Source organism: Aplosporella prunicola (assembly GCF_010093885.1).
Source record: "Aplosporella prunicola CBS 121167 unplaced genomic scaffold K452scaffold_87, whole genome shotgun sequence".
Classification (NCBI taxonomy): Eukaryota; Fungi; Ascomycota; class Dothideomycetes; order Botryosphaeriales; family Aplosporellaceae; genus Aplosporella; species Aplosporella prunicola.
This window is the reverse complement of record NW_022983615.1, coordinates 574-14,164: the sequence shown is the minus strand read 5'-3', so window position 1 is coordinate 14,164 and position 13,591 is coordinate 574. Positions and strand designations below refer to the sequence as shown.

The 13,591-nt window shown below is 50.9% G+C and overlaps 5 protein-coding genes across 5 annotated transcripts; 2 read left to right on the top strand and 3 right to left on the bottom strand.

The window, feature by feature from the left end:
- Window positions 1-132: 132 nt before the first annotated feature.
- K452DRAFT_313805 (uncharacterized protein) lies at window positions 133-1,047 on the bottom strand (the record flags this gene model as incomplete). The annotated part of the gene is made up of 1 exon (XM_033543697.1): window positions 133-1,047. One exon carries the CDS (start codon window positions 1,045-1,047, stop codon window positions 133-135), a length of 915 nt encoding a protein of 304 aa, XP_033391384.1.
- A 2,331-nt stretch (window positions 1,048-3,378) lies between these two features.
- Window positions 3,379-3,811, bottom strand: K452DRAFT_293043 (uncharacterized protein). Its single transcript, XM_033541487.1, has 2 exons — window positions 3,671-3,811; window positions 3,379-3,611 (listed from the first exon to the last, which is right to left on the bottom strand). Exons 1-2 carry the CDS (start codon window positions 3,762-3,764, stop codon window positions 3,445-3,447), a joined length of 261 nt encoding a protein of 86 aa, XP_033391383.1. The 5' UTR covers window positions 3,765-3,811; the 3' UTR covers window positions 3,379-3,444.
- Window positions 3,812-5,167: 1,356 nt separating this feature from the next.
- Window positions 5,168-6,188, top strand: K452DRAFT_322919 (uncharacterized protein). The gene is made up of 3 exons (XM_033544575.1): window positions 5,168-5,444; window positions 5,506-5,618; window positions 5,680-6,188. The coding sequence occupies exons 1-3, from the start codon at window positions 5,217-5,219 to the stop codon at window positions 5,852-5,854; spliced, it is 516 nt and encodes a 171-aa protein (XP_033391382.1). The 5' UTR covers window positions 5,168-5,216; the 3' UTR covers window positions 5,855-6,188.
- Window positions 6,189-9,490: 3,302 nt separating this feature from the next.
- Window positions 9,491-12,541, top strand: K452DRAFT_166326 (uncharacterized protein; the record flags this gene model as incomplete). Its single annotated transcript, XM_033535731.1, has 1 exon — window positions 9,491-12,541. A coding segment is annotated over one exon (2,559 nt), but the record flags the coding sequence as incomplete, so codon positions are not given.
- A 156-nt stretch (window positions 12,542-12,697) lies between these two features.
- K452DRAFT_303372 (uncharacterized protein) lies at window positions 12,698-12,959 on the bottom strand (the record flags this gene model as incomplete). Its single annotated transcript, XM_033542712.1, has 3 exons — window positions 12,698-12,780; window positions 12,832-12,881; window positions 12,931-12,959. 3 exons carry the CDS (start codon window positions 12,957-12,959, stop codon window positions 12,698-12,700), a joined length of 162 nt encoding a protein of 53 aa, XP_033391380.1.
- Window positions 12,960-13,591: the final 632 nt, after the last annotated feature.

Below are 13,591 nucleotides of genomic sequence, written 5' to 3'. Positions count from 1 at the left end.
ATTCCTGATGCGCATTGCGTTGCATTGGGAAAAGGGGTTGGGATCGAGAACTCTGCGACGTATGTCCAACCATGTTGCACAATGACCTATAAATTCTTAAGTGTTAGTCTTGACGGTAACTAACCCATATGTTCAAGTTAAGTTACCTGCTTCACATTCGACTGTAAACAGAAGTTGTTTGTTGATATTGACGTCAGATTGTTCTTGCATAAATGCTACGTTTACCTTTATGAGTGAAAGCCCCCATTTCGAAGACCACCTGTATTTAAGGTTGTCTATTTTGATTCTTTTGCAATCATGGTGTTCTCCCTCTCCGCCTTCTGGGCCCTGTATCTCTTTAAGGATTGCAAGTAACAGTATTTTACAGAATTTGCAACCGTTGTGTGAGGATCGAGAAAGACACGGCAGGCCGGGCCATTCATCAATTCGCTTATAGGGCAGCGATAGATTTCGAATCTCCTCAGATCCTGAGCGGCGGCTCAAGAGATAGCTTTGTAACTTTAGGTTCTCAGAATTGGAAGAGCTATTACTAGCCCGGTTTGATTGCTCTGTGGGTGCTGAAGACGCTGTGGTATCCGTAGCAGAGTCTTCAAATGGGTACAGATTTATGTCTCCAGTAACGGAGTTTTCTTCCATTGGCTCGAACTCAGGGGAACCGAGCAGTTGATGCTGCCGTAGTATGGAAGTGTCGAGATGATACGGTTTCTCTGAAGGTGCTTTTTCCGATACGTTCGATGCCTCAGAATCAAGTTGTTCAGACAATTGCGTGCTGTCTCTCGTTGGAAATATGGTTGTCGTGTGTCCGTCCATTGTCTCTGCTGGGAAAAGAAAATCCCGGTCATCGACAATAAGAACCTGGCAATGGCGACAGAGGTCTCCCTCAAATTCGTCACCAGAATTGTGAGAGGAATCAGCAATGGATCCTTCCGAATGATTTCCAGGTTCATTGTGATCGTTACAAGGGTTTCCAGCTCCAGATTGTCTAGTGATGGCCTCTTCACTTACGGACGGCTCCTCGAGCCAACTTTCTCTTTCAACAGTCGTCATACTTTAAACAAGTACACCGCAACAATGTTAAAGTTAGCGTGGTTAATCCTCCCGAAGTGTAACCGTTTCATCGCAGGATGGTTTCGGCATAGGGTCCGAGTGTCCAGGTCTCCCTTGGAAAGTCCTCCTGGATGAGCGTAGTCGCGTAAAAGGAAGAAAGAGGTAGTTGCTTGGTTGTGGCGCGAGACCAAGCATCGTTATTGAAGTTTGTTTTCACATCGTCGAAGCAAAAGTCTTGCAAAAAAGCACGTGCTCTCCAGGCAGCAGGCGGGGTAGTAGGGGCCAGAAAAGTTGGCGGCAAAAACACCTTTTGCCTTACGATCCCTACCCTTTATTCCTAACAATCCTATAACACAACCCTACAAGCGGCTCCATTTGACACTACATGTCGCGCAAGATTCCGAGCTCTACCTCTTAGCCCAGGCTATACGGATTAATGATTGTGTCAACGCGGGCGCAACAAGCTACACAGGGAGCTTAGCCGCGGCTGGTCTAAGCAGAGAAAGTTGAGCTAAGTCTTAAGCCGCTGATTCAAAAGATGAAACATATCCATATCTATTGCGCAAGGGCATACTATCAGCTGTTCCGGAGGTGTCTGCGGGTTGCGGAAGAGACGGCGATGTCATGACTGAAGACAGAGTATGTTTCAGCTCGGAGCTTTAAAAGCTGCGAAACTGAAGAAAGAAGCACTGTGAGAAAGCTTTTTCAGTTTGTAAAGCCCAATGTAGCACATGCGTGGGCAGCGTGGCTGAGAGACGAGCGCCCTTCAAAATGCTCACAGCCAGCAGCGGCTCCGGGTCGCGTTCCGATCGCATCGCCGACCCGGAGCGCTCCGCAGCCACAGACTCATCCCGGAGGCACCACAACCAGGCCTCTTCTGCTTTATACGTTGGTAGGCCATCGAAAGAATCTGTATTCTATTCAAAGCAAAATTAATAAAACCTCATCGCTTCACGCACGCCGCGAATCTCCTCGTCGTCGTGCTGCATCTCCGGTCGCAAAGTTGACCCTCAACAACATAACTCTCTCACTTTCCATCAACTCCACACCCCCGCAGCAACGCCTTTCGTCAAGAATAAAGCCACAACTCAAGCAAATGCTCCTAGCCCGCAGGATCTCATATGAGGAGCCCTTGGAGCTCTGCACTCGCACCCGGTAACCCGCAGGCCGCAGTGCAGGCCTCGTTGTCGGTCAGCCAACCAGGCCAATCATCGATCGATCACCGTCTTTATACTACCTTCCCGTTTCTGCACCTGCGTTTCTCTCGCTCTTTGGCTGGCGGGTTGGAGGCGTAGATACTCGCATCATGTCACGTCCTGTCCACGCAAGTCGCAAGTCGCGACAGCCAAACCACAGCGCAGCACGCCAGCACCATCGCTGCACACCCTGCAACCGCATGCAACCACAAATACAAGCACATAGAGCCATCCTCCAGCTTGCTGCACGAAATTCCAAGTCCCCGCTGTGGCTGCGTATCGCTGCGCATCGCTGTGGGTGCTCGCAGCCTTTTCGCGTTCCTCGCTTATGGCGGCACTAGCTGGATCTTACTAGCGCATTTGGGCGGAACTTTGAACGGCTGATGCGAACGGTCTTTGGAATTGGCACGCGCGCACGCCGCCGGAACTAACCTGCCGTCTCCTCTTCCTGCTTCCGCGATCGCTGGGCTGCGATGCGCCTTCACCCACCCGTCTTTCTTGGCAGGCATCTTTTGTCTTCGTGATGGTATGTGGCATGTTGGAAGTAGAGATGGATTGAGGCTGAGGGACTTGCTGCGGCTTCTGCTGGCTTGGGACTGGATGCGCGAGTTTTTTCTTTGTCCTTTGGGTTTTTCGCGTGAGGCTGGGAAGATGTTCTTCGGTGAGCTTCTCTACCTTCTTTGGTTATGTGACTAATACTTGCCACAATGGCTCTTCCGAAAGCAAAAGGTATGCTGAGAAGCTTTCTTTGTCCGGTACTCCGTAGACCGACCTCTGTTTGCGTCGCACGCCCGGCGCGCTCCCACCACCGCCTCAACAACAACAACAACAACAACAACAACAGCAGCTGCCACGCTCGCCGAATTCCACTGCAAAATCCTACATGACTTCTAACGCTACCTCGCCGACACACTTCACCACCTCAGCGAAGAAACAGCGCCGCCGCACCCCCGCACGCCCTCAGTCCTCACCGCGCTCGTCACGCACAACCGCGCCTACCTCTCCGCGCAGTTGCAGCACAGCACAAGCCCTAGTCCGACGCCACCAACAGCAGCAGCAGCATCGATAGTTTATTTTCTCTTCCTTGTATAGCTAATAGATCCAAATCAATTCATCAAACGAGCGAAAAAAAGCTAGCTAGCCGCAAAAAGACAACACCCCAAGCTAGGAACCCCTCTCACCACACACCCCTAAGCGTCCACTACACCAAAGCCGCCACGCAACGGCAGTGGGCCGTGCATCTCGCAGCCGTAGCCGCGCCGCCCGTGCAAAATATACCCGTGGAGCTACAACCGCACCACTGGCGGCACTCGTTGACGATGGTACCTTCGCCGGTGCACTGGAGACGGGGAGGCTTCTTCGCCATGTCTGTTTGCGTTGTTAGTATCATCCTTTATGTAGGGATGTAAGGATGGGGCGGGGTGTACCGGCGCGCTTCTCCGTGTCGATGTTCTCGTTCGGGGCGGCAATCGCTGTGAAGGCCAGCAGGGCGGTGGCGAGGGCGACGGGTTTGAAGAGCATTTTCGTAGTGGGATTGGGTATGGAAAGAAGATTGCGATGGAGTATTATTTGGTTCGAGGTGTTGTTTCGTAGCGGTGGTTATTCGAGTTGCTGTTTGATGGCACTTTGCGAGGAGATACAAGGCGTTTATATACCTTTTCTTTAGAGACACGTGGGCATTTGTTTCTATCTATGTAACTAGGTCCAGTGCCCCGTCCGAGTCAGGAATAGGATGCCAACAGAGTTGTAATTCTTAGGGACGATAGTAAGAAGCTAGGAATCTCAGCTCGGAACCAAATATTAGCAGGGGAAAACCCTATATAGGGCAGATACACTGCTTCTTTAGGTATAGTAAATGTTAGTAAAGTAAAGTCCTTTCGATTGTTGTTCTAAAAGATTATCAATAGCTATTTCCTTTTAAAGGATAATACTCCCCTGCATACTCAGCCGCAGCTGTGAGATCACGGCGTAATTCTTTCGTTTTAAAGGAATCGGTTGGTTGTCGTTAGCTTTTAGTGCTGATGTGAAAGTGCTGGAAAAATGTAAAACGAAAGAGAGAAATAAGTGATGTAACAAATTGCTAGAAGAGGAAAAAGCTAGGGTTCTCGAAATTGCAGGGAAGCGCGGAGGCGGGTCTGGAGTGTAGGGTAATACGGGTGTTGGTGGTAGCGCGTGGATACTCGACACGGGTGGCGCCGGGCCTACGGACTAGGTGCGCTTATACCTAGTCCGTGTCCGTATGCATAATCCGTGTCCGTACAGGGCTGAGCTAGGGAAATAGCTGTAGTAGCTATGGTACGGCTTTAATAATTATTTTTTCCTATGCTGGATTATAGTCGTCCTTTGTATACTGATTCCTGAGGAAGGTAAAGAGCGACTGTTTTTGAATTTAAAGGAGATGCTACTACCGCAATGCTTGAGAATGCCTGAAAAGTTTCGGGTAGTATAAATTCGCTTATAATTCGTGGCCATAAGGGGTTCCTTTTGCGTTAAAGAGTAACTTTAAGAAGCTAGAGAGTTTTACGGAAAGGGTAGTAGGTCTGTAAGCTTACTGATGCTGCTTAATACTTTTTTGCGCGACTACGTCCACCACTGCGCTTAAATTCAAAGCTGACACTAAACAAGAGGCTAAATTAAGGTTATTCAAAAGGATTTCCGGTTATTTTACCGGGTATACAGCTTATCAGGTTCCGCGTTTGCCGTGTAGTCGCTGAAAAAGGAAGCACTAAAAATCGTATTACATAAGCGCTAACTGTATAGAGAGGAAACTACAAGGGTCCTGGGAATCCTTTGCTTATTCACATCTCGTGTTTTCGTATATGCTAAAAGTATCTCCTGTTCAAAAAGTACATGCGTTTGTCACTGTGAATCCGTGGCGAGACAGATTTTGTTTATAAAAGAGCACAGCGCAGCAGCTTTTCGGTTGCATCTACCTGCTTCATAACTTCGTGGATTCCTAGAACAACTTTCAACATGCAACTTTCTACACTTCTCCTTGGCGTATGCGCCGTCTTCTCTACCGGAGCTCTCTCCGCAGAGTACTTCAACGTAACCAACACCTACGTCACCTATGCCGCAAGGCCGCCACAAAGCGAGTTTATTGGAATCAACGTCTATGATCCTAGCTCCAGCGCCAGCAGTGATCTCGCTCGGTGTGAGGACGGCTGGTACACGAGCACGACTGAATGGCCACACGAATTCGTACGTACTACATAGTATGGACGTGACCTCAGTGGGCTTCAATACTAATTGGAAACTCTAGGTCGCTTGCGATGTACCATCATGGAGCTGGTATCTCTCGTCGTACACCAGCAAACACGACTTCGACGTCGAGCTCTCGCATTCATTTGATGATTCGGAACCGACTGAAGACGGGTACGTGCTGCCTTCTTATGTAACCATGTGTCTTTGGTACTGACTGGACTTTCTACTATAGCTTGACATGGCACCGGGAGAGATTTGGTCGCTTTTCTTTGACTGATGACGACTTCAATTGCTCCCCTGTCCATTCCGGCATGGTTGAACAATGCCGGACAGGCCCTCGTGATGTGCCCGTTTACAACGAGACATACACCAATGGGAATGGCACTGTGTTCTGGCGTGTTCCATAAGGGAAGACTGAGAAAAAGATTGAGGCATCGATCGCACTCTCAGATATTTTGTTTGCAGGATGGGAGATAACGCTTTTTGCATTGGACGTAGAACACATTCTTTAGTTTGCTATTGCTGGAGATTCGAAGAGTAACTGAACAGCCAAATTCAATTTACGGTCATGAGAGGGAAGAGAAATACAGAGAATCTTCCTTGCATATTAGCGACATGCTGTCTGTCAGCCAACGCTGACGCTTCTGCTCCATTACGTTGCCGTCTGTTGTTGTATGGAAGCTTTATTGTGTAGTGTTTCTATTCTACAGGATCTTCACAAAGAAATCAATCGTCCAAAAGACATTAACCACTCGCTTACAAGTCTCGCCCCCTGCCGCTGCCATGACTCACGTCAGCGTAATGAGTTGATGTGACTATCTGAATGAAACTTCTGTTGAAAGTAAAGGCCCAGCAGCGAGTGACGACAGTGGGAGATTGTGTGTGGGCACCTCTGCCCTCTGTAGCAGCAACAGCAGCAGCAAGGTAGCAACGCATTTCCCCGCGCCTCTCACCGCGAACCTAGCGCCTCGCAGCACTCAACCCTCAGCCCGGCCCCCAAGCAACTTTCGCGGCCCCTGCGCCAGGCCGATCCTGGCAGCGCAAGCTCGCAGCCAGGCAAAAGCCAAATCTGCAGTGAGACGTACAACGACGGGCGCTGGCCGCGCTAGCGGAAACAGGTAGGGACTCGCGCTGTCAACATTGGACGTCTGGGCCTGTTCGTCGCAGGCCGCATCCGATCAACGCTTTGTTCCGCGGAAAGTATAGCGCACAAACTCAGAGCTTTTCTCGTGCAAGGCACTGACGGTGCGTAAATGCCTGTTTAGACGCTTTTAGATGCGTACGAGCATGCTTGGGTGAGTTATTCTCGGTTGTTGATGGTGTTGAGATGGATATCTTCTTTGTTTATAGCCGTCCGGCTAGCCGGAACTGCAGATATTACTTAGGAAAGCTTTTGAAACTTGCCTGCTTGTAGATATGAGCGAGAAGTTGAGATTTTGCTTTAGCGGCTCGTATAATTGTTGCATGCGAATGGTTGAGATTCTGCAATTTCGGGATGGTGTTGTGCAGTAATTAACTATTTGGTTCACCGTAGCACTCAGAGCGGGCGCGTACAGCCGACGAGGCGGCGTTTTGCGAAGAACCCCCGAGCTCGTCCGGGCTCACGCCGTGCACCTTTACTGAATACTTTTCCACCGAAAAATGCCTCGTTTGCCTTCAATCCAAAGAATAAACTTGTCATTCAATTAGGCTTCCGAACGAATGTACGCAGCTTGCTACCAACAACTATTGCCTTCACCAATACAAACCGAAATCCCTACGGACAAGGCCTTCACCCCATCAAGCTTCACTCCTCACATACGCCCTTCTAAGTATTCATCAACAACCAAAATTCCTTTTAAACCTAAAGCTACGTACCCAGGTGTTGCAACTGCAGCTTCCACACTGGCGGTCAGACGTGCAAGCCTTCCCAGTTGGACAAGAGAACAGGATCTACAACATTGTCAGTTCAATTTGCTCTACGTCAGGATTCCAGTTCGCAGAAGTACCTCACAGAGACGAGCTTGGGGCGCTGGCATAGCTGCGACCGTAACGAGGCCAGCGATGTAGGCGATCCAGAGAAACTTCATGGCTGGAAACTGTGACTTGATATGTTGATTGCTTAAAGATTTGGGATTGTGAAAGCTTTGATTACGCGACTTGGATCTGCTCACTTGGTTCAATGTGTAAGGAGAGCAGCGACAAGAACCGGTTTATATATGCTCGAGCTTTGCAGTAGAATCGATCGGCCAACTTCAGCCCACGTCATCGTTGAAGATTTCAATTATCGTGGAGTGCGGGGTATGTTCGATCCGCATGTGTAAACTATTCTCGCGATTCTAAAGTAGCACGTGAGAACAGCTACGGCTAAACATGCCATTACCTACTCGCCAAGGTTAAGCTGACGTTCAACGGCATAGGCAGGGTACGATGAAGCATTCTCAAGTGAATTCACATTAGGTACGCGTTGCAGCTCTTTCGGGCACAGTGGTACGCATTGACGCAAAATTCGGGGAAACACATGCATTATATTGAAGGTCCATGTGCATCAGCAGGAAACAGTAGTACAGCTTCAAATATTGGATGATCCTACGCCCTTAGATGCTGCAGCATGAAAAGGAGCCTGTAAAGTTAGAGTGTGCCCGCTTCCCCGCAATACATGCATACACATGTAGTGTAACCAATTCTACCGGCTCCCCGCATCTCTAACTAGACACTTGCAGTATCGGAACGAGACTCTCAACACCCTACGCAGCTAGCAAACGTGTGCTACGAAAAGATGTCACAGCTTTATAGACTGGAGACAAGACAAAGAAAGAGCCGATGCGAAAAAGTGCAATTGCACTTACAAGCTTATTCTAGCGCTCCGACGAAACGCAGCATAGACCGTAGTTTATGACAAACTATACCGTTTATTATACTGCAGATATAATCGCTTATGTCTATGAATAGAATCCGGAGAAGAGGTTCCTACGAAAAGGTTTACTAAAATATTAATAACTATAATATCTTTCGGCTTCAAGTATTTTATCAAACGTCTAGAGAGAATTCCTACGGTGCGACTTATCTACCTTTATACACTTCGCCATCGTTCCGACAGGACTCTAGGCCCTGTAAAATAGAACCAATAAGTACTAACAAGATTGCCCAGAAGATTTACTCCCCTTAGGACTGCATGGATGCCGATTCTTCTCGGGATTTCGTAAGCGTTCGAGACAATGCCGGCTTTATTTATTTACATGGCTTAATACGTGTTGGTCCTTTACATTCTCCCGCTTTCAATGGTTACCCTTTACATTCTACTCTTATCTAGAAACTACCATGTCCCCATACGTAACGTTATTAGATAGCTTTTAAAGAGTATTCGATAAGAGATTAGGTATTTAAAGGTATTATATAAAGGCTTATAAACTTAAAGTAACTAATATCGCTTTTAAATAGTAATAATATAGAGCCTAAAACTCTACTTACTCTCCCTACAAAAAACCTTAAACTACGCTTCCTATAGACAACTAAACGCAACGAGAATAAGCCTAAGAGCTAAAATAATACTATAATCTCCTAGCGCCTCGCTCGGCTCGTAGGACCTTAACTACCCTCTTTAAAAAACCTAAATAAAACTCACCAAACCCCGCCTCAAAAACGCCAGCAACCCCAGCAGTCACAGCCACAGCGTCGCCTCGCCTCGCCTCGACTCGCCTTAACGACGGCGCGCAGCACACCCACACCGCCACTTCCACCGCGCACAAGAAGCCAATCCAAGCCGCACCAGACCAAGCCAATCTATACTACCCAACACTAAACACATGTACCGTGCCGTAACGTGATGCGATGAAATATATACCGCGATAAGACAAGTCGTGGTGTATCTTATCTTATCTATCTTATTCATCTATCTAATCTCATCTCCCCCTAGCTAACGCCGACGCCGACGCCGACGCCGGCCCTCTGCCTACAGTCACGTGCATCTCGGCTCACTAGCCCCGGCCGTACTAGCCACGACCAGCCACACCAGCCACGCCAAGACGCGATCCGTTCCGTTCCATTGCGCGACGGACACCACCGCACTCGACTCCACACACACACACACACACACACACATCACGAACGGACGGACGGACAGACGCGCAGCAGCGCAAGCATCAACACAGCGCCTCAGCGTACCGTACTCTCGCTACCCTTCCTCCGCTTCGCTCCGCTCCGCTCGCTCACACTCCCCGCGCCCAACCGCCCAACGCCGTGCCGCAAGCCTCGCCCGAACTCGCCGTGCCCCGACCCTCGCTTCACTGCGTAGCCCGGTCGGCCCGAGTTGGGGCGCCCCTTGTGCCCGTTGCCGTGCTGCGTTGCCTTCGTGGGGGAGGTTTGCTGGGTCTCGCTCGCTCCTCCGAGTCAAGGCTGCTCGCTCGTTTCTTCCTTTCCGGCAAAACAAAAAGCCTGGGCGGGTGGGTTGCTTGCGCTTCGGCGTGAGGGAATCGTATCGAATCGACATCGTCGTCCTTGCTCGCGTTCTTTGGCGTTGGGCTGACGTTTGCAGGCTCCGATCTTGCGCAAGCGACCTGGAAGCTTCGAGCTTCGAGCTGAGCCATCTACCCTTCCCCGAAACGATGAGACGCGACGGAGGCGACGGGCCCGACGAGCTCGAACACGTCGTACACACTGGGTTGAAGGTTTCGGGGACACCGCTGGAGACAATGTTGACGGCGCCGGCGTTGGTAGCGTGGCAGGACGAAGCGATGGGCCAACGCCGCCATCTGGGCTGCTTAACGGTCAACGGCGTTCCGCGGCGCGTCAACTTCACGCTAGAAGTCAGATTCGACGTAGCCAAGAACTCAACCCTTCTGCTCGCCTTCCACATGCCGGTGAAATTGCGCCCATCCCGCCGCGAGTCGCCCAAGCACATGTACCTCGTCATTCCCTCGGAGCAGCTTCGCCTGTCGTGGGCCGCCACCAACAGCAGCAGCGACAGCATACACAGCGAAACGCGCCCGTGCCTCGAGCCCGACACGCCCGTCATCCACATCCGGCTCGACCTCGCACGCCCCCCCGCCGTCGCCATGCCCGCCCTCCGCCGCAAGCTGCAACGGCCCATCGTCGGCGCGCCGAGCGGGCTGCTCTCGTGCCTGCACTCGCTGACGCAGACGATGCAGCTCGACGTGTACCTCTCCGACGCCGACGACCAGCGTACGCAAGCCTGCCTCGCCGCGCTCGCCGCCCGTATGCGCCTCACGCCGCTCGCGACGCCCGCCCTCGACCTCGACGCCACGTACAGCGCGGGCGCGGGCGGGATCGATCTCTGGAATGACTACCCGTGCGAGCCGGGGATTGCGGATGCGGGCAAGGGGCCGTGGAACCCGCTCGCGCCGCCGCCGGCTTATGACGAGGTGGTTGGTGTTGGTGCTGCGGCGGCGGAGGGTGCGTGCGAGGAACCGAAGTCCAGCCCTTCGGAGAAGATTGTGGTTGGCTGGGGTGGGGCGGGAAGTAGTAGTAGTGATGAGGGGGGCAGGGCTACACGGTGCTCGGATGTTGTGAGGGGGGTGCTGCCGGCGGAGTTTGCGAGGAGGGAGGGGGAGGGAGAGGGAGATGGTCATGGTCATGGTCATGGGGTAAGAGACGCGGAAGAGGTCGCTGGTGCGGACGCTGCGGTGGAGGAGCAGCGGGACATGCAGTCGCAGTCGCAGTCGCAGCCCCCGCCCGCCCGGCCGCGGAAGCGCAAAGCCAGCGCCGCCCTGTCGGATGTTGACATTGACAACACAGAGAAGAGGGACAAATACAAGCACAAAGACAACAACAACGCAGATACAGACACCAACACAGACGCAGCCGCAGGCTTCGGCGCAAGCAATCCCTCCACCGACACCGACCGCATCGGCTACGACAAGTACACCCGCTCGGCCGCAGCATTCTTCGTAGACGCCGCGCTCGCGGCTTCGGCGACTGAGACTGATGTCGCGACGGAGGAGTCGGAGTCGCCCGTAGTCGCGCAGCCGCAGGCACATCCGCGGGCGGCGTCGGCGCCGGTGGAGCAGCAAGAGCATAAACACGAACATGACCACCGACCGCAACCCTCTCCACCCCCACTACACCCAGCCCAACCCAGCACACCCAGCACACCACAAACGCCCTACATCACCGACCTAACGCTCCTCCTCCTCCGCGCCTGGTCCCTCGACCCAGCCGCGCACCGCGACTTCCTCCTGCCCGCCCTGCTCGAGCTCGGCACGCTCGCGCGCTCCGACGACGCTGAAGCCTTTGCTGCGCTGCGGGGGGAGTGCGTGCTTAGGCTGGTTGAGCGGGGGGCTGTTGCGCGTGCGCGGGGAGGGGGTGCTGCTGGGCGGCTTGCCGACCAAGGTGGGGGTGGCGCTGCGCGCCAAGGGAAAGGGGAAGAAGGGGCAAAGGCAGAGGAAGTAGTCGAGGAGCTACGCAGCTGGTTGTGTGAGTTTGTGGGGAGGAGAGCGGATACGGTCGAGTGCGTGTTTGAGGCGCTGGTGCGGGTGTGGGGGGCGGTTGCTGCTGTTCAGGCGGAGGGGATGGGGATGGAAGAGGGGCCGAAGTGGGAGGTTGTGCGTGTGTGGAGGGCCGAGTGCTTGGCGCTGGGCATTGTTGTGGGTGGAGGGGAGAGGTGATGGTTGATAGGGAGGGGGGAGGGAGAGAGGGTAGAATAAGAGGTTTAGCGAACTCTATTCCTTCGTATTCTTTGCTGTTTTCTTTTCTTTTCATGCTCTTATTTTATTCCCTTCCGGTTCTCGTTCGTTCTTTCTCGTTCTCGATCTCGATCTCGTTCTTATTCTTTACCGGTTACTGGTTGCTGCCTGCTATTTGCGAGTGTGTAGATGGGGTTGAGTAGAGAGAGAGAGGAAGGATACTTTGTCGTTTAGTAGTTTCGGATGTGATTAGGGCGTGGCGTGATAGAAGGGTGTATGATAGGTTACTAGAGGGGTAGGTACTATACTATATAGTACGGGATTTGGGATCTTCGTTCGTATTCGCGATAGTTCTATATATAATCCTTTTACTAGACACCTATTCTTTCTTGTAAACTAAGATTTTTTTTAGACCGTATTGTCTTCTAATTACATTTATCCTCTACGTTATACTAATACTGTATGCTCCCGGCCCTACAGCTTTTAATACATAGAGGTTTTAATTTATTTACCTTCCTTATAGATGGGAAGATATACATCGTAGTAGAAATAGTAATTATATTTCGTATAACTACCTACTTAAAATATCGCGCTCCTAGAACCTTTCAATCTACTCTATCCGCCGACACCCTAAGCAGGGTAGGGACACTCCGGAAGTTTATCTCCCGGATGGTCGCAGGGCTCCGTGTTAGGTCCGTTGGTATAGCAAAGCCCTGTTATCTATTAGTTGATAGAAACAAGTTCTAGAAACTCGAGCGGCTTACCGTCGCCATCACAATAGCAGTGATTTCCAACATGCGAATGAGGAGATGCCCTGGTAAAAGGTTAGTTTCTTTTTCGATGTTTGGTGCTGATGGTCGTACTGGTTGTAGCAAGGCCCCGTGTAGGCCATGGTGGTGGCTGAAAGCGCAAGCGCTAGCAGGACTGCCGTGAAAGATCTTATGATGTTTTTTAGAGCTTGGAAGAGTTTTTAGAGTAGAAATACGACTAGAAGACGCGGGGAAGATAAGGTCTGTTGAGTACAAAGTAGATAGTTCGGTATTACACGCAGATACTGGAGAAGGTAACAAGTATTATTTATACTATAGACTAGAATCCTCGACCGAAACGCTCTTCATAATACGTAGAAGTTTTTCAAGTCTAAAAATATTAGATCCTTAGGAGCTCCCAATTAGAAACCTTCGGTAAAGTCTTACTAGGCTTACTACTGTGTGCGTTTCAGCAACAAACTAAAGGAATATTAGCTATTAGTTAAAGATAGCTCCGCTTATATCCGAACTAGTAATGCTAAGCTAGTACCGCCTATAATACCTAGGCGGCTCGTAGATACCGATTATATTAGGGCTACGCTTATACGGGGCTGGCTCTACCACTAATAGTACTTATATACGTCATAATGCATATTATAGGATTAATATTTCTAATAGAGTTTTCTAAAGATTCTCATCTAGCAATCGGGTACGTACGCTTCCACTAACGAAGCAATGTCTTAAATTATCTTAGGCTTATAACTTCTAAGAAAAG

Bases quoted from the DNA above. Each gene is read 5' to 3' on its own strand.
- K452DRAFT_293043 (XM_033541487.1), bottom strand. From the start codon at position 3,764: ATGCTCTTCAAACCCGTCGCCCTCGCCACCGCCCTGCTGGCCTTCACA. The intron at 3,612-3,670 runs GTACACCCCGCC...CAACGCAAACAG, and splicing joins CGACACGGAGAAGCGCGCCG to ACATGGCGAAGAAGCCTCCC.
- K452DRAFT_322919 (XM_033544575.1), top strand. From the start codon at position 5,217: ATGCAACTTTCTACACTTCTCCTTGGCGTATGCGCCGTCTTCTCTACC. The intron at 5,445-5,505 runs GTACGTACTACA...TGGAAACTCTAG, and splicing joins CTGAATGGCCACACGAATTC to GTCGCTTGCGATGTACCATC. The intron at 5,619-5,679 runs GTACGTGCTGCC...TTTCTACTATAG, and splicing joins TCGGAACCGACTGAAGACGG to CTTGACATGGCACCGGGAGA.